This window comes from Lichenostomus cassidix, chromosome 6 (assembly GCF_008360975.1).
Source record: "Lichenostomus cassidix isolate B80296 chromosome 6, HeHo_3.0, whole genome shotgun sequence".
In the NCBI taxonomy this organism is placed as follows: domain Eukaryota; kingdom Metazoa; phylum Chordata; class Aves; order Passeriformes; family Meliphagidae; genus Lichenostomus; species Lichenostomus cassidix.
In genome coordinates this window covers 6,743,831-6,769,611 of record NC_139487.1, presented here as the reverse complement: position 1 = coordinate 6,769,611, position 25,781 = coordinate 6,743,831, and the positions used below count along the sequence as shown (strand labels likewise).

Below are 25,781 nucleotides of genomic sequence, written 5' to 3'. Positions count from 1 at the left end.
ACTTTTATAAAAATCTATTTATTAGATTGGATTTTACAAAGCAGCTTTTAAAAGCTGCAGGTTGAACATACCTTTTCCACAATATCCTCAAGGAAAGAAGTATTCTGAAAGCTGTTCAGGGAATTTTGAATGAGTAGGGACAATAGCTTTTTTTTCTGAATAAATAATTAGAATTGAAACTTTCTTAGAAAAGAGTTTGTCGCTAAAAAATACCATCTGGTCCAATTTTGATAAGAGGTTTTATGACACCATGCAGTTTCAATACAGCAAGTTTTCAGATTCAGGATATATGTTTTACTCAAACTGAGACAGCAGTTCCTCAAACTTTCTTGGTTTGGACATTTGCTTGGAATCTGGAATAAATTTCTACTGCTGCCTAGTTCAGCCCATGGGCTTAGAGCCAAGTCTTCCAAATGTCTAAGGAAGTTGTCATGTTTTGAAGAAGGAACACAGATGGAACCATAAAATTAATCTTATGAAAACTATTAGCAGAGAAGCCTAAAAGTGTAATGGACAACTCTTGGTTTCTCATGAGAGTTATTCTCAGTATGCAAAGAAACTCCTTTGGCTTTAATGCATATAGTGAAAATATAAAAGTTATCTAAATTAGCAATAAACAACACTCCTGTTAGGAATAAAGACAATAAAGCTATTTCCTTTCAGTCATCTACAACTATTCTTTTTCCTACAAGTGCAGCATCAAGTAGAAATAGAGCTTAGAGAGCAAACTTATTTTAAAATCTCCTGGAATATTTTAGAAGAAATAATGACAACTGCTCACCTGATAATTTAGTGGGATTGTATGTGAACTTCTGAGAATCAACTGAAATTGAAAAAAAAGGAAAATATTGTTTTCTTTGATTAACTCACTGTAAAATTATTACTTTCTCTTTCATTTTTATTAATATTTTTGTATGATTAAGATAAAATTTATATGACGAAAAGAGCTAAGGTGGCAGACTGGCATTATATGCTTATAGGAAACTTACCATAATTAATTGATTAAAATGAAGTATATTCAACAGACTGGTTAATGCATTTCAATCCAAGATTAGTTTCTTGCATGAAGGTCCCAGTCCTCAAAGGGTTTCTTTAACAGCCCTTTTTTCAGAGGATTTAATGCTACCACCCATCTTCTCATAGGATGTTACAACATAATGGATAATTCATTTACATTTCTGCTAATACGAAATGAAAAAAAAAAAAATCTGTTTTATAAATGGAAGATACAAACAATTAAAATGTAAAAAGTATTTATTCTCTGTTTCTGTTGTATCTCCCACTGGGTGCCAACTCAGGGGTAGCCAGTATTGATGTAAAGCACACTACAGTTTCCCATATAAATAATTAAGAAAATTTACTCTGAAAATGCAAATCCAAGACTGTGTTTTGTAACTGTGATATGCACTCCAGATCTGAAAAATACTTTCTTTATTAGGCAAGTTACTACCCTTATGCCAATATAAATAAGAGCTCTGATATATGTTTCAAAATGAGAGCCTCATTTGTTGCTTATCCAAATAGTACAGAATAGCAGAGTATAAAAGTTTTAGGATAGACTCTGAGACCCAATAAAAGAAACAACTGAAATAGATTTAAGACTCTAAACCACTGCAGAGAAACAGTGTGGATACCTCTATAACAACACAGTTACCAGTCAACAAAGAAAGCAGGTGTTGTGTTTTTCTGACCAAAGGAAATAGAAAACTTAGATTTAAAACCATAAAAGAATAATCTTTGCTTTTGTAAGCTAAAGGGATCCAATGAAGCCTTTCCAGATGGAATTAAACAAAATCTTGGATAGAAGACTCAAACTGAGATATCACAATGCAAATAGCAGGCTTTGTCCTTATAAAGAACATCTGTTGTGAAGTTGTTTACATTCCTACCAAAGTGGAAAAGGGTATCACTAATTCTCCATTGCAGCCAGGCATGTAATGGGGGAGTACAAAATTACTGCTTAATGTTTTTTAATAAACACACAAATCTTTTTCACTAACTCACAATGTTTTCACCTGAAAAAACAAATAGGGGTTTGGGGCAAAGAGAAGCATTCTCATTACTCATGATACTCATTTCCATATAATTTTCCAGGGATTTATTTCTATATTTTCCATTATTTTATATTTTGTTACATGAATTTTGTAGTCTTATTTCTTTCCTGTTACAAGGAGGAAACAGGGTGTCCATTCATGACTGCCTTGCTTAGCAGTCTACTGGAAATGGAGGGCTTCCAGCCTGGGGTCAGCACTTTGCTCTCCCTCTTCCAGAGATAAAAACCAGAATATTCTTCGCCTGAGTTCCTCAGGAAATTTGAGATAGGTCATAAATTATAGGTTATTACTGCATTTTAATATTCCTCTTCTGTGTTGCCCTGCTCTAGGTTTTCTGAAGTAGTTGAGGTAGTTAAGTGGTGGCCAGTGAGGGCAAGAGAACCAGCACAAAAAATGGTCTTGATTTACATTGAAAACTCTTGATTTGATGGTGCCAAGTTACACTGCTTGCTGAATTTTAACAATGCAGTTTTAAATAGTAAGGCCTTGATTTTTAGAAGCGGCATTATACAAGTAATTTTTAATAAGTCTGTGATTTTTTTAATGCTTATTGATTATAAATAACTACTGGCTTTCTCACTGTGATTTCTCTCCAGAGGAATAGCTGCTCTGCATGACTTTCCCAGTGGTTAGAGCACTCCTATATATTTTTGGTTTTAACATACACACATACACATATATATATATATGCTATTTCCTTTACAAGAAATTTCCTTTCCTTTTTGGTTTTAACAAACACACATACATGTGTGTGTGTATATATATATATATATATATATGTATATGTATATGTATATGTATATGTGTATATATATATATATGCTATTTCCTTTACAAGAAATAGCACTTCAGCACCAAATTGCAAATGACATCTGTGAATTTATGCCACAGAACAATTTGGCTTTATTCCTTCATGTAAGGTAGAAAAAAGTTAATCCAAAAATAGTTGTAAAATACAAAGACCACCAAGAGCAAAGGAAGACCAGAGAGATGTAGGTTGGTAAGAATGTTTACTATAAATAAAAGATTTCAAAAGTAAGCAGTGTGGTTTGTATATGGAAAAAAATAATACTAACAGCACTTAAGACAAAAAGAAAAAAATTATTGCAACTATAATTCTACAATTTCTAGCTCTTATAATGCATTTCTTGTGGAGAAGACCATATTGCATCATCTAACTTTTACCCTGCCAAGTCTTTACTTTTGCCTCTTTTTGTGTGTATATTATTTAGAAATAAGTTACAGTAATAATTTTTCATAGCGTCCTAAAATTGCAAGCAAAATCTTTCTTTTCTTCTTCCTACACAAACTAGTGAAGAAACTTATAGAAGAAACTTTACTATTAGCACAGCAGCCTGATTACAAAGGGCAATTAGTAATTTTGAAGAACACTAAAAAGACATGACCTGATTACAGCACAGTGATTAAGATACAGATATAGATTAAGATTAGGATGTACTGATATGACCGACAGAATGAAATTAAAGTCACCTTTCTAGCAGCTAGTGATCTACAAAAGATATTAAGCATTGCAAAAGCTGGAGTTGAGCGAAGGTAATGCACATTTTACTTTTATCCTGAACAATTCAGGATCATGCCATCTCATCCCATTCCATGGGAGTCAGCAACTACACACCTTTGAACTAATGGCCTTTATCCTGCTTCTGAAATCACTTGTATATATTTCACATACATGGTTAAATTTATATAATCCTGCGTTATTATTGCGAGTAATTTACCATGTAAAAATCAAACACATGGCAAATAGCTGCAGGAGTCAAAAGCTGTGAAGCTTAATGTCAAACACTTGTCCCACTGAATTTTTTTGGTCTCTGAAGGAAACTCTTAGAGAACTGTTAATCGTGCTGAATGGTCATTCTCAGACAGTGAGAAATACAGTTGGAGTCAGACTCTTCTTTCTGGGGAGAGCAGCTCCTTTGCCATAATTAGAGGCACTGAAGCACCCTCCACAAAACACAGTCATTCCTTTAATAAGTGATGCTGAACTCTATCCCAGCCCACAGCAGCCTTCTCAGCTTGAAACACAAAAGCAGTCAAGTCTCGAAAACTTCAAAGAAAGCTTTTCATTTTATTTTCTCCTTGATCCACTGATAGAGCAGTTCATTTTCTTGAATTTTGTAAAATGACTTTTTCACTCATCAGACCTGTGTAACAAATCAGTCTCAATCACCAAATGTTCCTGTTTGACTCATCTGCTTTGCCTTTGGCCTTTGGGTAGGAAGCTTCACATCTGAAACATTTTCTAAATTCACTTTTGTGAACTCTTCCCCCTCAGTTGCACTTTGTTCCATTTTAAAAAATAATTGCATTTCTTGCAACATAATGTGCTAGTTTCAGGGTTTTAAATTTCATCGGAACCCACATTTTCTTTCTCAGAGCAATGTCTTTCCTTTAAAAAACATCATTTTATAACACACTATCAGCTGTAACATGGCAACTTTTAAGCAGTAAATGCTATAACCTATGATTTTTCCAGAATTCTCATTTTCGCTCTGCTAACTTAGAACAGCTTTTTCATAAATGATACATTTGTCCTCTCACATATATTATTGATAGTCAAAGATTTTTAAATTTCTGAACTTTGCTGCTGCAGTCTATGCTAAGACAGTATCTCCTCTGAGGAAAACTATAACAATACAGGACTGTCAATAATCCTAATCTTTTTCAGTGTTAAAAAGGCTGGAAATCCATAAAGTTCCATTCCTCGAGGCTTTTTCTGCCTCAAAGCAAATAGGCAAACTTCACATAGTTATTCTTCCCCCGGGAATGTAGTCAGTCCTTCCCAAGATGTGAAAGCAAACCCTGTAAATGTGAATTATATTTTTCAACCAGGTGCTTACATTTCCAGGTGTACCATCCAGTAATGTACAACCCAGAATGCTGCAGGAACTCAGAGCACTGTAAATTTGTACACAATTATACTCCAGGAGAGTGTAAAAGGGGCTGTGTTGTGGTCTTTGCTTACTGGGACTAACTGGGACTGAAATACTGCCCATTTTACACTCATGAAATGCAGCTGAGCTGAGTCTGATCACTGTAAGTTCCATGGAGTCAGCTTTACCACGTTCTCCTGTGTGATAGCAGATTTTAACCTATTTCCTTAACTGCCCAGCTTAGACATGAGTCTTCAAAAGATAAGTCAACCTAAGCAGATGTAACATTTAGAAAGGATGGTGGTCACTCTATAGCGAAAGGAAGCTGTAAAGAACAGCTTCTGAATGAGAGAAAACCAGGATGGAGCATGTAGTCCTAGAGAATTAAAGAACTCAGAGCTGTTTGACTAAATACTCCCCAGATCCTGAGTCAGAACCAGTTTGACAGGTGTGCCCAAGTCTGACATGATTCAGCATCACCTGGCTTTCTCCTTACCAACTATCTTCTATCTCCTGCTTCTACTGTGCTGCTTTCCTGTTCCCATTCCCTGTTTTCCATGCAGGCTCCCCTAGCCAGTCACCCACATTTCCTCCTTCTTGAGGTTTGCTCTCGCCGCCCTTTCTGCAGCCCTCACCTCCCTCTCTGTCCCTGTGTCCCCTCAGTGTCCCCTCAGTGTCCCCTCAGTGTCCCCACACCCCTGTCCCAAACCCTCAGCCGTGTCCCCTCAGTGTCCCCAGGCCTCTGTCCGAGGCCAAGGCCAGAGGGCAGGGCTGTGACCGGACCATCCCGGAGCCCTCACAAAGAGCTCTGCCCACAGAGCCCACAGGCTGCACAGAAGGCAGAAATGAACCTGAACGCTTTGTTCCAGCAAATCCAGTTCACAGAGAAGCAGGCGAGGGAGAAGCGGAACTTCATCCAACAAGGTCAGCCATCCTGAGAGGCCTCTTCGTTCCCAGGGGACAAATCCCACAGGGCTGTCCTGAGGGGACTCACGCTAGGGAAAGCTCAGAACCACCATGGCTAATTCTTGTCACCAACACGTTTCTATAAGGATGTAGCTTTTACAAACTGAGCACACGTTCTCACAGGTTTTCATTGTCTTGCAGCTAAATGCGACATAAACAGAAGCTATGAAAAAATTAATCAAATGAAAGAAGAGCTGAGCGCTGCAAAAATTAACTTAGAAACCAAGGTGAGCAGGCATATTTATAGTGTACGTAATAATGAAATATGTTATGTTTACAACTATACGAGCTGTTCTTTCAGGAATAGATCCCTAAGCACTTTCGAGGAGTGTGCTTCAGCTGCTGAGTAGCACAGCATGGAGGAAACCTGCACTGTGCCTTTCTGCAGTGAAAAAAGGGTCCATCAACATCCTTCCTTGCACAAATCTCACCCTTCAGGCTGGCTCCTGGCTGTGTTCAGGGCAGGCTGACTTTTGGGGCATGGTGTGAGATACCTTGGGTTAACAGTCCTGCAGCTTGTTACAGCACTTTCCTCCACTGTACAAAAGCCATTCCTTGGTTGCCCGTTGCCATTCAGTAATGGCCCTGCAGAGAAAATATCTGGAAACATTCCCTGTGTTTACTTCACAGGATCTTGAGTTATATCCTGAAGATCTTTCTGCAAGCTCACAGTTAAGGCTTACAAGCCCTGAGGGTTTTTCTAGGGAGGCCAAAGACAGAGGAAAGTTGCTGAATCAATTTAGTGATTTCATTAGTCTTTCCATTTAATCAAACTGCAGATGTATTTTCAGATTAAGCCACTGGTTTTGTAGAGTTTTTCACCAATAACACCTGTGGTTGCAAATTATTTAAAAATCCATTTGCTTGTGCCTGAAAATTAAGTCTAAATACCCTCCCCTGTGCTCTTAAGTATCTGTGCTGACAGAATGTGTATTCACAACAGGAAGGCATGTGGAGCCTCCTTTGAAGTCAGAACGGTTGGATCCTATCATTTAAATAAACAACTTCAAGAACCTTTGGGAGATTGCCTCATCTAGTTGTGAAAATAAATGTCTGGGAGATGATTTTCATCCCCCAGGCTCTTCTGCCTTTTGTGAAGGACTATTATATATATATATATATATCTATATATAAAATATCAACATTACTGAGAAGGGATCAGAATAAAAGAGAACTCATTTACAAATATTTACTGGTTGCAAATTGAGACTATAATCATCCAGGCGGTTATTCACACGCTCACATTTATGCATGCCACAATCTCAGAGCCCAAAGGTGCTTTAAAATAGTAACTTGTTTATCCAACACAGATTATATCTGGATGTTGCTTGTTAGGTGAAGTCCTCAGTAGTCTTACTCATAAATTTATTTACGAACATCACAATTTTATGTTTATACTACTAATTTGTTATTGATGCATTGTGATTTATAATCAAGGTTTATGTGGTAGGTACAGAAGGTCCCCAGAGTAGAGCCATAATTGTAAATGACTAAAGGGAAGAGCTGAAGAACTATTCCTAATTAAATTTTATGTGCTTTACTGACCAGCATTAATAATATTCTCACTGATGTCCACAAAAATATATTTTACTTGCTTGCCTAGTCTGACATTGATTCATTTATAGAGAGGAAATGATACAGAAAACTAGTGGAATAGAAAAATGCATTTCAATCAGACTATATTGAGGTTTAAAGATTATACAGTTATTGACATTATTTAAAGTAATTTATTTTTCACTACAGAAATTAGGTTTACATATGTCTGCAATAGTTCATGTAATTCAAATAATATTAAGTAACACTGCTCAGCAAATGTTGTTCAATTCATCCCACACCAAATAACTGCAGTTCTTTATAAGCATACATATCCAACCATGTGCATGCTCAGCAGCTGATGCCTGACCAAGATGATGAGACTGAGTTCAGAAGCTTTTTGACATCTATTTCACAGACACTGCTTGTGGTCAATCAAATAGTCTTAGAAAATGCAATTTTCCCCTCTCTTCTGTAAAACCAGGTAGCATGTAATTAGAACCCGAATAATAGTGTTTTGCTGTTTGTAGTTCAATTATTTCTTTTAAAAAATTGGTTGCAAATGCATAGATTAAGCTGGCATCTTACAGACAGAGAAACTACACTGAAGCTAGTTATGAACAGTAATACAATTACAGCAGTATAAGACCATCTACTATCTTTGAATTAATAGGTCAAATACATTCTCAGCCAATCATGTCCTGCACCTTTAGCATGCTGGACATATCAGGGACGCAGAAAAAATCTGGTCCTTTCCAACTCTAACATTCCAGTCTTTGGGCATTTTGTTCCACTATCCTCCTATTTTGATCAGATGCACTACATCTGTGCCCTCTCCAAAATCATGTGCATTATTTAACTTTAGAATCCTTTCATTTTTACCACTGTAATACCACTCTTGTTTGGTCTTTTCTGCTTCTACACACACAGACAATTGTGTATTTGCCTGACTATTCAATTTACTTCCTGATACTCACCCTGAGCCCTTACTGTCTGTGGGCAAATCTAACTTTACTTTCCCTGCTGATTGCTCTGAGTGAGTCAAGAGAACTTGACATTCCACAACATCAAATGAATGATTCTCATCCTTTAAGACTCTACAACACTTAGCTGTTTCTTATTTATTCTTGTTATAGTTCATCCCACCGTATATCTGCACTTAGGCAATGGTTCAGCAGATGTGCTGGAAAAATGAGGAGTGTTCAGCAAATTTTGAAAATGTAATGGTTGAATGGCATACCCTGGTATCAGATAAACTAATGATTAAAATTAACGAAACTCCAAATAAATCTCTGTGCAAAATCAACAGTTAGGGCTCGGGGGGTTTATGATTAAACTGTCCGCAACCAGTGGGCTAATTCCCATTATGCTTCATAAGCTAAAACTTCCAGAAGTTGTGCTCAGAAAAATATCCTGCTCTCCTTCACATATTCCATAGTGGCATTGCAGAGTGGATGACATCTACAGCCATTCAGTCAAAACCAGAATGCTGGACCCCTGTCCCTCTGATGTTATTCTGATATTATTGCCTCATTTGGTAGGGGATGAGCTTTCACAATGAGATGGAGGACAGTGGAGTAAAGGATTCCATATGGTGGATATTTTTTCCTAGTTTTAACCTGAAAAAAATTTCTCCTAAACCTTGCAGAGTTTAAAATGCCATTTTAGATAGAGCACCACTAAATGACTCTTTTAAAGAAAGGAAACTTTTCAAAAGCTTAGGGGTGCACTGAAATGTTGTTGAGAGGAAAAAAGAGCTATTATGCTTTTGTAAATCCAGAAGTTATGCCAGATGTGTTTTAACTAGACCAAGATACTTGTGTATAATTTCAAAGTACATTAAACAATAAAACAATAACCTTACTTTTTTTTCCTTTTGGAAGATTCAGCATTTGTCTGCAAAGCAGTTCCAATTAGAAATTCTGAAGAAACGTGAAGACAGCTTAGAAAAACAAAAAGCTGAACTTATTAATCAAAGAACTAGCCTTCTTAAAATGTTGGTATGTTTCCAGCTGTGGTATTCACACAGCTCTTTTCTATTGTACAAGAGCAATCAGCTTTAAAATTTGAAAGTCTGGAAAAAGAAATGTTTTAAATCAGGAAAATACAGTTTTTTATTCTAGCATATGTGGCAATGTAAATGTAGATAAATTCTCACTTCTAATTTAAACTGTGATCTAAGGTAGTATATGCTGCATTTTATCCACAAAGCTGATTTGATATTCTTGACTTCATTTTCTAATGTTTGCTGTTGTATGACTGAACTCCAAATCAGACAGATTATTTCTTTTGTAAAAGTAAACTAGGAAAGCCTTGCCTTAAATTGGATTGCCTCAGCCACAGTAAAAAATATTGAAAAGGATCAAAGAAAAAACCCAGGGAGGCCCACACCACATTTTAGCAAATGTGGACATTTTAGCAATCTTTAGCATACCACAAAATCTCTTTGATGCCAGACACACCTTGCCACCTCTTCAAAGGTAGCTACTTAACAACAAGTTTTTCAGTTCTCTCGTGTGCTAACCTGAATATTGCCTTCCTCTTACTTTGCTGAGGATTCTTGGGTCTGTACATATGAGGATATGCCACAGAGGAGCAGTCTTTTCTGCATATGTATTTGCCCTTTAAATCAGCAGAGCTAAATTTTAAACATTCAGTACAGATCACCAGTAATAAACCTAAATCTTTAGGCAGGTATCTTTTTGACTAAGTAATATTTCTGCAGCGCCCAAAGTATTCCCAGTATATGTGTGAATTTTGATATATAGGTTATAATTTCTATTTTTCCTGCATATTGCACATTTAATTTTATTTAACTTAGCAATCAATTAAGATTTCTTAGAAGGAATTTAATATAACCTTTCTCTTTTGAATATCTTTTTTCCTAGAAAATTTAACAGTGATTTCCCATCAACTATAGCTTTCTTAGTAGTTATTAAGGGAGCTAAAGTAAGTCTGTATTCTACAGAGGATTAGCCAACACTTTTATTTAGCATAATAACAGCAAAAAAAAAAAAAAAAGAACTGCCATACGGTGATATTGACTTTAAAGAGAATTTTCTAATTTCAGTGAGAGAGTTGAACTGCAAATCTGATGGTTCAGGTCTCTAACATAATGTAGTGATTTTTTAAATGCTCTATTATCAAGAATAGATCATTTTTGCTGAGGAAAAATGTTTGAAAAAACAGGTATAATGATAGAGCTGTAGACCATTTTCATGTTCTTATAAGAAAAAGTAAATATTTTCTTTACTTTTGTATTTATTTACTTTTTGTTTATTTATTTGCTTTTATACTACAAATTTAAGGGTAAAAAAACAATACTGTTTCAGTCTGCCTATCTTAACAAAGACTTTCTTTTTTTTCAGCTGAACATTCAATCTTCCCTTTATTTTTTCAGACAGATGCAAAGAGAAAAATTACAGAAGAGGAAGATAATTTTATCAGGGAGGTAACAGAGTTTAACAATGAATATGGACTAACAAGTAATAGAGATCTCCTTATTAAAAAAAAAGTCAAGACTGAAATAAATGATTTAGACAATGAGGCAGCTCTGTTGAAAAATGGTAAGTCTTGCATTAAACCAGTTTATCTTGGATTAATACAAATTGATAAAATATAGCTGTGCAAACCAGTAATTTTAATTCCATTCCCCTGCTGTCTGGAGCTTCCTTTCGGCACTAAACTGAAAGAGTGTGATCTGACATAACAAGCATAATTAAAGGCTCTTCTGTTCCCTATCCTGTTCAGTCCTTTCTGAGGTGAGCACTATGAGGAGAAGCTGACCTGCAGAAATGACTCCCAATGTCTAATTCAGCCAGCACAGAGCTCATGGTCACACACAGCAGCTGAATTCTGTTTGGAATCACCTGTGGCTGAGCTCTGTAGATTGCCTTAGCTTCAAAAGCATTGTATGCACAAATGTCTTGTAAGACAAGTCCTTTACTGCCACAGTGCAGCTTGATCTCTGAGGTAAGGTACAGAATATGTGATCTCTCAGAGCACAGGGTCAGACTGCAGAGCAGTCCTTCCGCAAGGAAATCGGGGTCGTCATGGATCACAGGCTGAACATGAGTCAATGACATCAGAATGCCAACACCACACTGAGACACAAACAGAGTTCTGACCTCTAAGACATGAAAATAATTCCTCACTCTATTTGTGGCAGTTAAGCTCTGAGCTGGAGTACTGTGCATTTCATTTTGATCTTATACTTCAAAAAAAAACCGTGGACCAGCTGGAGAGAATCCACATAGGCCCAGTGAGAGTGATCAGAGTTCTGGAGTATATGAGAAGGAAGAAAATGAAAGAATTGTGACTATGTAAGCTATTAAGGAAAAGACTGATGGAAGATGGATATCAGTCTTTAAATTGTTTAAGGATCCTGTAGAAAGGAAATTAATATATTCTCTATACCTAGAGTGAACTGAACAAAAAGTAACAAGTATAAAGCACACTAAGGGAGAGTCTGTCTGACAGCTTAGAAGTCTTCCTAAGAACAGTGGACAACTGAAACACTGTGCTTTAGAAGATTCCATTATCAAGGGAATTAGGAGTGTCCATTACCAGAGGTCTTTAAAAAAAGGCTAAACCAACATTTGACAGAAATGACAGAGGTACAGCTGACCCTGCCTTCAGGAGAAGTAAGGCACTAGATGACCCCTCAAAGTCCTCCAAGTCCTTTCCAGCCTCATGATTTGTCAAGTGACAGCACTTTCAATTCCCCATGTCTGCTATAATGTAACTGTAAAAGGACTGTCCATTGGAGTTTGCACTTGGTAGTACCTTCTTTCTTACTTCCTGTGGCTATGATATTAATCTACAGTTGAAAAGTCTGTGTTTGGTGTCAAGTGCTACTTTTAGCATTAATTTTTACATATTCAGGCAGACCTGGGCTGTTAAATGATCAGTAGTATCTGAAAGGTGTCCAAAATTCTTCTCAAAGTTCAATTGCTATCTCAATTCCTTCCTTTAAATGCACCTTTCTTGAGGTACAATTTGTCTGTATTTTTGCCTGCTACACTCCTGGGCACACTGACAACTCTGAAGTGAAAAGTTTAAGAAACTCATAACAAGGAAATTATGTGAGGACTTCCAGTTGTTAGAAAAACAATCACAATTAATTCCAGATGCTGTCAATAGTAAGGTTCAAATATATATATAACACTAAACAAACTAAGAGGCTTTTTTCTTTGCAGTCTTGCTGAGAGGTGTCTGTTCTGCACCTATTCAATCACTCATCTTCCTTTCTTTATTGCTGAAGTAACTCTAAAGCAAAACATTCTTTTTATGCCCAGACAACAAAGTATGTTGAACAGCTTAATAACATTAAAAAAATAATTTTCTTTCATAGCTATGAATATATTATATGACATTTAATTTCCTGTGAACTGTGTTTTATATGAATTAGTTTATTTTGGTTTTATATTTAAGGTTCTTCTGACTAGCTGAAGATTGGTAGAAGTAGTTAAGAATATTTAAGATTGTATCATGAATGCTGAAACTGCAGTGCATTTTAATTTAAAATGTATTTTTTCTTAGAAATTGAGTCAATGGAACATAAAAATGTTCAGTTAAATGCACTCCAGCTGCAGAAGAATGAATTAAAGCAGGATTTATTTACTCTCCAAAGTGAGCTCAAAGGTGTGCCTGATAAGTACTTGTTATGATAATTATTTCTGGCTAGACAAATACTTCTGAAAAAATGTTTTCTGTCAATTTTCTCAAGAAAAATGAATCATAGTAACAATATTTTAATTTACTTTTACAATATGTAATACCTAATTTTTAAGCATGGTTATAACAAATATGGATTTCAGTGAGATTTATTTTAAAGTCATTCATACTGAGGTCCACAGATTTGCTGAAAGGCGAGCTATAAATATGAAAAAAGTTTTGCTTTTGCTGGTAAGTCATATACTTAAATGGAGAATTTAATGTTTCAAAGAAGTTAAAATCAACATAAACATTGCTTAAAACCTTCTGTGTCAAAATTGATCACAGCAATAGGGAATACCTTGAAATCTGGATTAAAATAATGTAATCTAGAGTGCTTTAGTATCTTTTTTTTTTACAGATGTCTAAATAACATGTCACAGTAAGAGCTAAGAAAAGCAGTAAATGTGGTCATAAATTGTTTGGGAAAAGGAATGAATTTTTTTAGATTGCAATATGTGATTGCAATAATAAAAAAATAATTAATTTTCTTTCTTTGGATATCTTTACCCTTCAAAGAGTTTAATGAAGAAATATTAGAAAATACAAATTTAGAATATGTAGAAGGTCTTTGAATATGGATGATTAATATATATTTATAGGGTAATTCTGATTTCATGTTTAGACCTTGAGAAAGTAATCAGGGAGGCTGAAAGAATGACGAAAGATTTAGAAGCAGAAAAAGTCCAAGTCACTGAAAAACCTCAGACTGATCCTGAATGTTTAAGGTAAGAGTCTCATGTTAATTAGTTCTAAATTTAATTTTAGGACTGTAACTGCTGTCCAGTCCCGGTGGCAATGACTATTTTAACTTTCATATGCAATATTCCTTCTGAAATTGGAAGAACCATTCATTTTTTATTAGACAACCCCAGATTCTGTTATTTATTACAACATTTCACCCTCACATACATAACTCCAATGAGCTAAAAACTGGAAGTGTTTGCAGAGATGTCAGTCAGACTGAAAGGAAAAACAAAATGCTGCTACTTGGGAGGCAGATCAGCTCCTGAGGTCTTGTAAAAATGGGGGTGGTGCACAGAGTACTGATGAATGACTCAATATTAAACTTATTTGTGCTGCCTGGCTGTTCAGAGCCTGATTGGCCACAGTAACCTCCTTGGGTAGCTGGGGCCCGTGTTGGAGCTACTCAGTGTTTGTTTGTTTTCTCTATGATCTCTGCTATCAGTTCTACTTTGACTTCTAATTAAGCTAGTTTAGAACAAAATTTTGAAGACTTAACCAAGACAGAAGAGAAGATCTTGCACAGTTTCCATTAACAGGGAAGATTTCTTCTCAGGAACTGACTGGTAACAATTCATTTCTTGTCAGTTTGCCTGTGTGAAACATTAGGTTTTTCCTTTACAGAAAATATTGTAATGTTTTTTAAAAAATCTCCCAATGCAGAAGGATCTGTATCACAGAACTGACCATCTTTTTCTGGAATATTTTATGATGTTCTAGATGAATGTGCCTGGGGATATTTAAAAATATTTAATAGACGATGCAAAGGAATTCCTCCTGGCAAAGCTGATCCAAAAGATTCTTTGACAGAAATTGTGTAGGAAAACACAACTTTTATTGCCATCACAGGGTTTTTTCCTATATATTCCTAAGCTTTTGACAAAAATAAATATAGTGGGAATTTTTTTTCTGGAAACTTTCAATGGAAAGTTATAACTTTGCAGAGAACCCTGAGCAATTTTCTGAAAGACGATTTGGTAATGACCCATTTTTTGCTGAATATCGGTTTTTGAAAGAAAATGATATATCAGCCCTATTACTAACTCTCTTCAACCTCTCACATGGTGTTGAGACATGGCCAAAATTCCCTCAGCATAAAAATTAATTAGCTCACAATCCTGCATACAGTAGCAAAAAATTTGCATTCAACATATACGTAGAAGACACAGTGTAAATAATAATAACAGTAACGATTCTCTAGGACAGCAAGTTATAACTCACTCGTTCACATTATTCATTCAGTCGTGATATATTAGGGTTTGTGATACATGAGGTTGTCAGCTTCCTTCCAAATAACGAACTTCCCTTGGAATGGTTTACTGCCATGATGCCACTGAATACCCACATTTGTGTAATTAGTTTTCTGTAACAAGTTTCCTGGATGTAAGGTACAGAAGAAGCCAACATTATCATGCTTTTAATCCCCAGCTCTGCCACTGGGATCCTAGGGATCAATCAAACCCATGTATGTCTGTCTTTCCATGTAGTGATATTAACTCAGAGCTCTGCAGAAAGACACTTTGGTTTTGTCTGGGTGGAAAACTGGATAAAACATATTAAATTCTATTCACGGCAAAATCAGCAAATGTCTTTTACAGCCAAAGCAAGAAGGATGATGAGATTGTTTTATTTCATGAAATGCCTCCTTTTATGGTCAAGATAAGCTAACATTATTTGATAATTGCATGTAGTGCAAAATATTAAGTGCTCCCACTGCTATTACCACTATCACAAAATGCAAGCCCTTCTTGAGGTCTAGTAATATATTAAATACATTTTCTTAAAATTAAAACATTTTTTTCATTTCAGATACTAGAAAAAATTTAGGACAGATTTTCCTAAATCATATTTTTATCTTCCACTTGCTTTTGATCAGAAAAGCTCAATGCTTTATAGAGAGAGATAGCCCTGAATAAGTTAATTCAGATGCCAGAAGCAACAGAGCTATGCTGCTGTATTTCCATGTCAGCACTAATAGATTCTGCTTTTCAGTAGAGCCAAGCAGGCAATCCTCATTTTCCTACCTATGTCAGTGTTGGGCTCTTTAGAATCATCCCAAACCTTATCAGACTCATACAACTCTATGAGTTGTTTGGTGTTTTTCTTTAAATTTAACAAAGCCTACTCATCACTTCTTGATTTGGATTACTGACTTAAGAGAATGGAAGAGGATTTATCAATAGTCCCCTGGAAGGTACCTGATCACTCTCCAGTTCCTACATATCATCAAGAGGATGGAGCCAGGATCTGCACAGTGCTGCACAGTAGGAGAAGAAAAGGCAAAAAAGCAGAATTTGAAACAAGAGGACTTAGAGTGGATTTAAGGAAAAAACATTTTTATCATGAGGAGGCAAGGGTTGCTCAGAGAGGTTGCATAGTTTTCATCCTTGAAGGCTGTCCTTCTCGATATACTTCTCGATATATAAAGATATACTTGTGTATATCTTTACAGGAGTCAATTCTGGACATGTTAAAACCAATGTGATTGAACCTACTGTGTCTGAGAACAAGATTAGGGTTTTTTTTTGTCCCCATACAGAGTTATTGCAAGAATAGAATTCTAGTTTTCACTGAAAATATTTTTTATTATACATAAAGATGATAATATTTTGACACAAGTAATGTGGCTTAAAAATACACTTTTTTTTCTATGAAATAAGCACAAAATCTGATTTTTGGGGTTTTTTACAGAGCTGGAAGCCACACGACTCTTTAAGAGGTAAAAACACCAATTTTTCTGATGCTTGCTTAAAACAAATGTGAGAGACAGTCAGCATCAATAACCTGATATATGTAGCTCCCAGATCACCCTGCAAGTCTGTTACTGTATAACATCCCTAGTCCCAGCTTAAAAATCAATATCAAAAGTAGCTGGCAAGGCAAGAATCTTCATTGCAATTAAGTATATATCTAAAAGTAAATTGCATTTCAGCTGAAGAGTGTGGCCAGCTAATTCAAATTACAGCAATTCATCTTTGATCTGAGAAAAATGCCTTACACCACGTCTGCAGTTTCATAAAATTTCTCTCAAATCCATCAAAGAATGACAAAGGGTCATGAGGAGCACACACAGCAGTTGGGGCTGCAGTTCCAGGCTTGTTCCAATACACTTTGGATGCAGGAAAAAACCAACCAGAATTGGAATGTTAAGCACAGATGTAGTTAGCAGGCACCTTGGAAAATGCAACTCTCAGGATATAGGTGCATAATTCAGAGAAATTTTTAAGAAAAGAGGGTTTTTTCTTCTTCTTTTTTTTCCCCCCAAAGAGAGCTGCAATTAAGATCAAAAGCCTTGTTTTAATCATCTGTTCTGCCAATGCCAACCTCAAACACAAAACAGCAGGGAAGAACTTTGGCATCAGCTCTCTGGAGTCCCATTTCCCTGGCAGGTAGCAAGGAACATCACTTAAGTGGAACAATGCAGGAGTCAAACAGAGACTAACTGATACCAGTAAATTCCTAACTATGTCATTTCACTATTATATTCATTGTAATTACTGTATTAATTATTTATCCTCTTTCACATTTTAATTTTAAATTTATGTGTTGCCTTAAGTAAAACAGCCGAGAAATAATTTTAATTGAAGTTCATTTAGACTAAAACCAGACCATTTCTACCTAAAATAGATATTTTTCAACCTATTTAAAAGGTAGAATAAGGATAAAACACTTCTTTGAAAACTGAATTTCTATTCTACTTCAGAAAAGAAGTAGCAGAAAGGAAATGCATGAAATCTGCTTACTTTGTAAATAGTTCACAGCTTTGTATACTTGTCTAAATCCTAAAAATATAGTTTTCCTTCTTATACTTCATAATCCAGAAAAAGAAACTCCATTGCCCACATTAGGAAGGAAAAAGTAATTCTTTCTTTCATACAAATCATATGGGAAACATATTCCTTAGAACTGAACAAATTATTCATGCAAACAGCAGACTGCCTAAGCCCCTGTATGCTTCTAGTGGGTTAAAATATTTTTTTTGCAATTTAATCTGATGTTAAATTTTATAATCAGAAAACATCAGTCTCTGGAGTAATACATGTGGTTCAAAATGAGTTTTTCAATGGCAATCTCCTCATTGATTTTTTGAGCTTTTCTTCTTAATAGCAGTGCCTAGTGGAACTATTATAGTTTGAATTATGTTAAAATAGCTTCCCATTATGAATTGCAGTATGGATTTACAAAAAGGAGATCAAATCTAACTAATGATGTCTTTCTTTGGTAAGACAACAGATAGGTTACAAAGAAAATTCAAATGCCATCCATCTAGACTTTAATAAAGTATTTGATGTTATCCTACATGGATAACTACTAGCTAACCTAAGGAAGTCATAATAAAATAAATACGTAAGAAAATGACTAATAGTAACAACAGTCATAGGTCTGCAATTAAAAATTCTGGGACTTGAAGGTAACAACAGTCACTGTTGGTCTTGCTTAATGTTTGAAGTAATGACTTTGGACTAGAAAGTGTTTTAAGACAACAGGGTCTTAATTAAAAAACTCTACATCTTGTAGAAGAGTCACTAAAAAAGAAGAGGAATATAATTATATACAGTGCAAGTTTATCTACTTGTACACAATTAAAGACTTCAGTAGCAGGCACGTGGAAGCAGAGAGCTTTGAGCATACTGTGTGAGCAAAATGCAGCTATAAACATCAAAAGAAAATATAGCTGTGGAGAGGATAAAAGCAAGAGTTATTTCCAACAAAAAACAGGAGGGTGTAAGAATACTTTGTACAAATCTCTCACCTACTTGTCAAAAGAGATGCATTCAACCTGGAAGATGAGCAGAGCATGGAGAGCCCATAAAGCAGAATGAAACAAGGACAATTCTATATCCTTTTTAGCTCTGAGAATATTATACACTTGAAGAAAGCAGTACCTTAAGAGATACTAATTTCAGCAACAGAGTAACCACATTAATACATCCAGATTAAGATCTAATTTTCTCTGTCCAATAGAAAAATCAAGATAATTGAACTAGAAGAACCACTGACCCCTATTTACTTCCCCTGCCTTACAATAGGCAGCTTATTGACCCCTGGAAAAATGTTTCATTTCACATCTCACATACATGCTTGTATATTTTTTCTTTCCTGTGTAGCTCATTCTTACAGTTCCTATGGAAAATAGTCTGTACAACGTTGGTTTCCTGTCTGCACAAAAGCAAATCTCATCCTAAATGTGCAATTTAATTCAGTGTGCCTTAACCTTTCCATGTTTATTCATCTGGTATCATATATTCCTTAAAGATGTCTTGTGATGTTTTATGTATTTGGAAAATACCACCACACTTTTCAAGATCTCTAACTATTGTTATAAATAGTTGCCTGACAGCATTCACAAAATGCAAACTTTAATCAATAATAACTATGTATTTTACATTTAACATTTTATTCAGGACAGCAAAATCAGAAACTTTCCTATTTTACCTAAGGTGGCTCTATTTAATTCAATTTACATTTAATTTCCATTGTCATGTAGTCTAGTACTTTGTTTGTGTTCATATTTCGTCTTCTTGCTAGAATTTATTATTACTATTAGATCACTTGCTTAATTTTTATTATCCTTCTGCTCCATCAAGCACAAACTTTCATATTTAATTGTGTAACTAAAGCACTTGACTTTATATTTTGGGATACTGAATTCTATTAGAACTTGTTTTCCCTCTTCCTCAATCAATAGTCTGAAATTTATTGACTTCTTCAGCTGTATCAATAGCCATTTCTGTTTAGTAGTGTCAGCAAATTGTAAATACCCAGCAAAATCTTGCTCTCTCTATAGAAACATAAACATTAATTTATTCCCAGTACTGAACTGAGAGAGAATTTCCTCAATGTCTTACCTCTACTTGAGCTAGAGACAGCAAACAAAAGTCTTCAATACTTTTCTTCAGTTCCAATCAAGTCTCAAAGCCTTGATAAATATATCTCCTGATGTTTGGGATGAAATCCAAGGAAATCAAAATATGTACTCTCAAGTTATATATTAAGTTCTTAAGGAATTTCATTTTGTACCATGAATTCTATTCCCTGTATTTTAGTGTCAAGCAATTCTGTTTTAAAATACACCATAATGCTTTCCCTCAAATTTAAAATTTTGATTAAAAAATAAAATGGTGGTCATAAAAAAAGGCAAAGAAAAAAGGAGAATATGGGGAAAAATTGTACTTGTGTCAGCAAATCATAATGAAGAGCCAGTCTGCTCTTTCTGCATCTCCAACAACAACTAGTAGGGTCTTTCACCCCACTACAAACAATAAAAAAAATACTCTAAACCCACATATTAACCCTGTCTTCTGCAGAAATTATTCCTCCTTTGAGACCTCTTTACATAAAATTATTCTTGGAATGTAACTTTTGGGTACTGAAGTCTTGATCCAGTAATTTGAATCTATGGATGATTTTCAGAGAGACCTGTTTGACAATAACATTATTTTCTTCATAGTTCAATTTATAATACCAGCATGTATTGATTTCAAATTATTTCTCCTCTTTGCCATGTGCATATAGAGCTGAAATTCAAGAAGAATGTGTATCAACCACAAATGCCAATGACATTTAATAGCTGGGCTCATTTCAAAGCTGCGAAATCGATCATCTTCAGCGATCTCCTCCTTCTTCATCTCTGTCACTTCTAGCATTCAAGGCTAATGGAAAATGGGCCATTGATGGCAGAGCTCAGTCTAGGACAAGACAGCATCCAAAAAATGCTGATGTTGTTGTCCCACCCACTTGATTTAAGGCTAGGTTTAGCTATTGCAAACATGGCATTTCAGCTCCAGCTGTTCATTAGAGCTTGTGATGCTGTAGCTTGCCAACACACTGTTAGTCTGGAGCCATGACTTATTTTAAAGATAGATTTTATTGTCACCAAAGAGAACAAAATGCTAAAAATAAAGCAAAAGCAAAGCACATGGGAGCCAAATGCTAATGTGATTTTTCAGGTTATTTTTCCTAAGAGATCTGCCTTTTTTCATAGTCATAAAAAGGGTATAATTGTCAAATTAATCCTTGTTCTAGCAAAAGTTACATCTTTTTCCATTTTCAAAGGTGACAGAAAACCTGCCTTCCATCTAGACAGTATAGTTTCATGAATAATTGGTTTGCACATTCAATCTGATAGTGGAAAGATGAATATGAATATCCTGCTTATCTTAAATGTAAAATGAAAAAACAAAATCTGCTTTCAGGTTAAACATATATTTTTTTTTAGTAGTTCCATTGTCTCACATTCCTTCTGGTAAAACTTCATCATTTATTCAGTAACTCAGGCGTCTCCAATGCATTAATTTTGTAGACTGTAACCTAACAGACAGCTCTTATTTTGTGAGTATAATATTCCTGGCACATACTGTAATTATCTGGCTTCTAAATAAGAAAGAAGGAAGACCTGAAAGCAGAATCAATTGATTAATGTAAGAATTAAACACCACATTTGAATGAATGTCTTTTATCACCACTACCTGATGCCATGTGAGGAATTGTGCTGTCACTACATTTAAAAGTTTGATAAAATATTTGAAATAAAATTTTAAAATCCATACACAAAATGTTAGTTTCAAAGCACACCATCAATAGCAATTAATTCACAATCCCAAGACACAGATAAGCAACTCCTACTGCTTATCTTCTGGTTGTTCTATCCCTAATGTAGACCTAGCATGGACTGGTATCATTCTAAGGTAACAAGTAGAAAACAGGCTGTGCAGCAGTTTTACAATGGGAAAGACAATGAGAGAGCATTTTCTCTGAGATCAACAGACTCTGTCTTTTCCTAAAGTCAATTAGGCAAAGAAGGGCTTTTTTTGTCTCAAGCAAATTAGGGTTCTAATATCACACTAACAGAGAACACAGAGAGAAAAAACAGGGAGACAAGGCAATGAAGTTAAGCAGATTGAATCAAGATCACAAGCTGATCTTAGACCTTGAAATGAACTTCTCTCAATGAAATGGACTGAAAACTAACAGTGCAGTGAAAATTTAATTTCTTAAAGCATGGTTCAAAATTCCTATTATTTGATACTTGTAGGTGTTATGAGAAATATTTCTGAAAGAAGGAGCATTTACTCCTTTCTAATGCAAGCACACAGAGCTCATGCCTTTTCCATGTTGATGGTAAGATCTTTGCATTTTCCACTGGAACAGCAAAATTAACTTCCAGTCCAGTCTTATACTGTTATTATAAAGCTGCACATTGACCAAGCTGTTCCTCTATTTAAAAATACACCTTTTACTTTTAATAAAGCCATTATCTGTGTAGAAAAGCAACTCTGTTTTCAGTAGGACAGCTAAAGAGGTGCATCATCTCTATAATAAGGTAAAATAATGTATTGTCTACTATAGTATGTAAAAGCAAAAATAGTTGCTACCTTCTGTTTCAGCTTCAGAAGAAATAAGGTCCTGTTTTGATGCATTGGACAATCAGAATATATACTTTCCTTCCTTTTTTCCAGTTTGTATGTTCCAGAATATTAAAATTGTTTCCTGAAACTGTATTAAGGGTAAACTACTTTATCTTTGTCATTACGCTTTTCTTATGACAACCATGGAAATACTCAGAATAATCTCATCAGCCTACAGAAAGCTCTGGCATAGATTTCCCTTGGCCTACAAAGTATTAATTTAAACCACTACAGTCACTGATGTGCAAAGTTTAGGTATCTCCTTCCAGCAGGACTAAACGATCTTTTGAGTGGAGAAATAGCTATATTAAAAGTAATCCTTATTGTAGTAAAGTTGGGGAACTCCTGGCTGAGACTATTGGGAAGCAGCAAGTGCTGAAGAATAGTGGGAGCAGTGGGGAAAGTGCAGGAAAACAGCAGGAAAACAACAGGAGCTTGTGGAAGGGTAAGGAGCAATGCTGCCCAGGGGCAGGCAGAGCACCCTTCTAATCCAACATTCTGTCTCCAGCAGAGGCTACAAGAGGATACCCAAGAAAAATAACAGTAACATATGGTACTTGCTAAGCATCAACATTCAAATTCGCATGTTTAAATAAGGAAAATGATGACTTATGAGGCCATATATCTTTCACAGTTTATGGAAGCAACACAGTCCAGAAATTTGTCTAACTAGAAATTTAAATCATGACCAGGAAAAAAGATCAATGAGGCTTTTCTCACACAAGTCAAATTGATGGTTGGGACCAAAGCTGAAAAAATAGTAACACAGCAACAGTTCTCTGACCTGAAAATGTATTTGGTTTTGGACAGACTTAAGAGTGAGCTGGAAAAATGCAAAGATGATAGTTGGGAAAGTGTCTGTGAGACTCTTCAAGCAGAAATTGAAATTCTGCAAATGGTATGCCATTTTCATTATATATTTTGCTTGATAATTTTAATTTTAAAAGCGTCCTTTAGGATGATAAGCAGTGGTTTTAGATAAGCAATTTTTATACTGTGTACACACCTAAACATCCTCTTGTTACAGACATGCTCCAATATACATTTATTTTAGCTTATTGCCAAACGTCCAAGAATATAATTGCTAGAGAAAAGAAAAGCACAAGGAAGAATTTAAAGATCTATTTTTAGCACAAGAAAGACATACTGGGGGGACTAATATAAATCATCAGTTTATTGAAAGCTGCAAAAGATTATGCATTTAGGAGCTAAATTAACCTTTACCTCCAGCTGCCAGTTAAATGGGAGATGGGAGTATGGAGAAATAGGACGATAATAGCATCCTTTCATCTAGTATTTTATTTTGTCCACACACAAATTCCTTACAACAACTTATTAAAATGTGTTTTTCTCTAAATGTCAATCCTAACTTCATATTTCTTGATTGTCAGTCTGCTTAACAACACAAAGAGAAAAAATATTTGAAGTCCCATTTGGGAAACAAAAGGTTTTAAAGGTTCATTTCAGAGCTCCTGGTTGAGCTGTATGAAGACACAGCTGCCACTGCCATCAAGCAGGATGACAGTCCTGAGAAATTTGCATTACTCACGTTTATAATCACTTTCAAGTTTCTGTTGAAGTAAAGTAATTACTTGCACTTCCTCTGTTATTTTTTTATTTCTTCAGAAAGTAAAATAAAACATCTCGATGTTTAAAAATTTCTCTAAAAACATACTAAACTAATAATATTTAATTTTCTATAATTCCATTCTTTCTCTTTTCCAGAATTTATCACAAAAGAAGTCTTCAGGGAAGTGAATAATATGTGGCATATAATATGGAGTGTCATAGAAGCAAGTCCGAGTATTTTTTAACCATTTTATTCACGTTCTATCAGATTTGCTTCTGTTTGTTGTTTGATTAATTCACAGTTTGCCTCTGCCTTTACTTCTCATTAAAATAAAGTTTTATTTATTCAGAAGTGAGAGGAGGTTTGTGGTTTATCTTCAAGTTCAACATCTGTCCCTCTATAGGTTCCTCTTCATGGCCCATGGATCAAAGCACATGGGAAATTACACATAAAGCTCAGTTCCTACATTACTAGCTCTTTTCTTTATAAACCATTTTTTCAAATGAATGGTCTCCTATTTCTGGAGGTAGTGACGTGGTCTCATTTGAGAGGAAGACTGCTATTACCACCAATAACTCTTAACAGGAGCTGTGACTATTTCGTTTATTCCTCAACAATGCAATTCTGTAATGAATTCCTGGAAATAGCTCAGCTCCAGCAATACTGCTTGCCAGTCCAGAAAAATTTCCAAATCTATGGAGCTGTAGGTGCCTCCAGGGGTGGCAAGGCTATTACTTAGCCTTCTGATAACACAAGAAATCCTCTCTCCCACAACCCACAAAATACTGGGTCTTAACTTCAGCATGTAAGAGCAAAGATAAAACCTTATGCTTAATGCGAAGTCCACATTTCTAGAGAATTGGTGAAGAATTTCGGTTGAATCAGAATCCCTGTTCATTCAAGGATGTAGGATGTATAACTGTAACTGCACTTCCCAACCCCACAGTGGGAATTGACTTTATCATTCAGGTGCTTACAGTAAAACCATGGAAAAGCATTCACTCTGCTCAGTCCACTCTGTGGCCATTGTCTCATCACATCCCACTGTGAGTGCAAATATTTTTCAATGCTTCCCACCTGGGAAGTGCTGGGGTGGGTTGGATAATTGCTTTTCACTAATTTTTCTACACCCAGAGCCCTCCAAGCTACAGTGAGTGTCTGTCACACATAAAACTGCAAAGGATATTTGATTAAGAAGGGAGGAATAAATCACTTTTGGAAGCTGACCAAATTCTGCCTTAGATGGAGAAAGTTTTTCCTCTTGGGACAAAACTGCAGTTTGAAGTCTGGCAAGGTTTGATCTGCAGCACTGGTATCAAAGAGTCTTCTGATCCACTGGGTTAGCTAGCATAATTCCAAGTGGTTGGAATTATCATTCTTAATAACCAGTGCTGTTGGAGCTGACATCCTTATAAGACATTTTTTTTTGTCTCTTGCCTAAAAGAGATCCTCTTAGGATTGCTTGATTTTAAACAACTTAGTCCTTCTGACTTCTATGGGACCATCTGACTTTTAAAGTTAAGCAACTACTGCTTGTGGGTTTTGATCAAATCCAGGGCGTACTGCAAAATAATACAGTTACACATCAAAACATCTCCAGGCAGCTAAAGCAGTGCTATTTCTGGGTTTAATTGATGAAACATACAAATTTGGGATTTGCTAGAATGGCTGAGTTTATCTTGATCATTTTATTCATTTAAGGGAACTTGCTTATGTTAAGTGTATTTGGTAATTGGTATTTGGTCAACCAGGAAAAACTTTTTAAACTTGGTGTTTGTCTACTTATAGTTGCTTTTATTTACAGGAATCCTTTTGCAATGGTCTCATATTTATACAGCTCTTTGGTTCATATAGATGAAATACTCAGAACATAAACCAGAGCTCAGTGGCTTACACC

General features: G+C 35.5%; 1 protein-coding gene across 1 annotated transcript; it reads left to right on the top strand.

Annotated features, from left to right (window-relative positions):
* Positions 1 to 5,662: 5,662 nt before the first annotated feature.
* On the top strand, positions 5,663 to 24,226 carry CCDC172 (coiled-coil domain containing 172). The gene is made up of 8 exons (XM_085064501.1): positions 5,663 to 5,872; positions 6,056 to 6,141; positions 9,331 to 9,447; positions 10,848 to 11,013; positions 12,989 to 13,090; positions 13,788 to 13,890; positions 23,125 to 23,212; positions 24,040 to 24,226. The coding sequence occupies exons 1-8, from the start codon at positions 5,794 to 5,796 to the stop codon at positions 24,070 to 24,072; spliced, it is 774 nt and encodes a 257-aa protein (XP_084920627.1). The 5' UTR covers positions 5,663 to 5,793; the 3' UTR covers positions 24,073 to 24,226.
* The last annotated feature ends 1,555 nt before the right edge of the window (positions 24,227 to 25,781 follow it).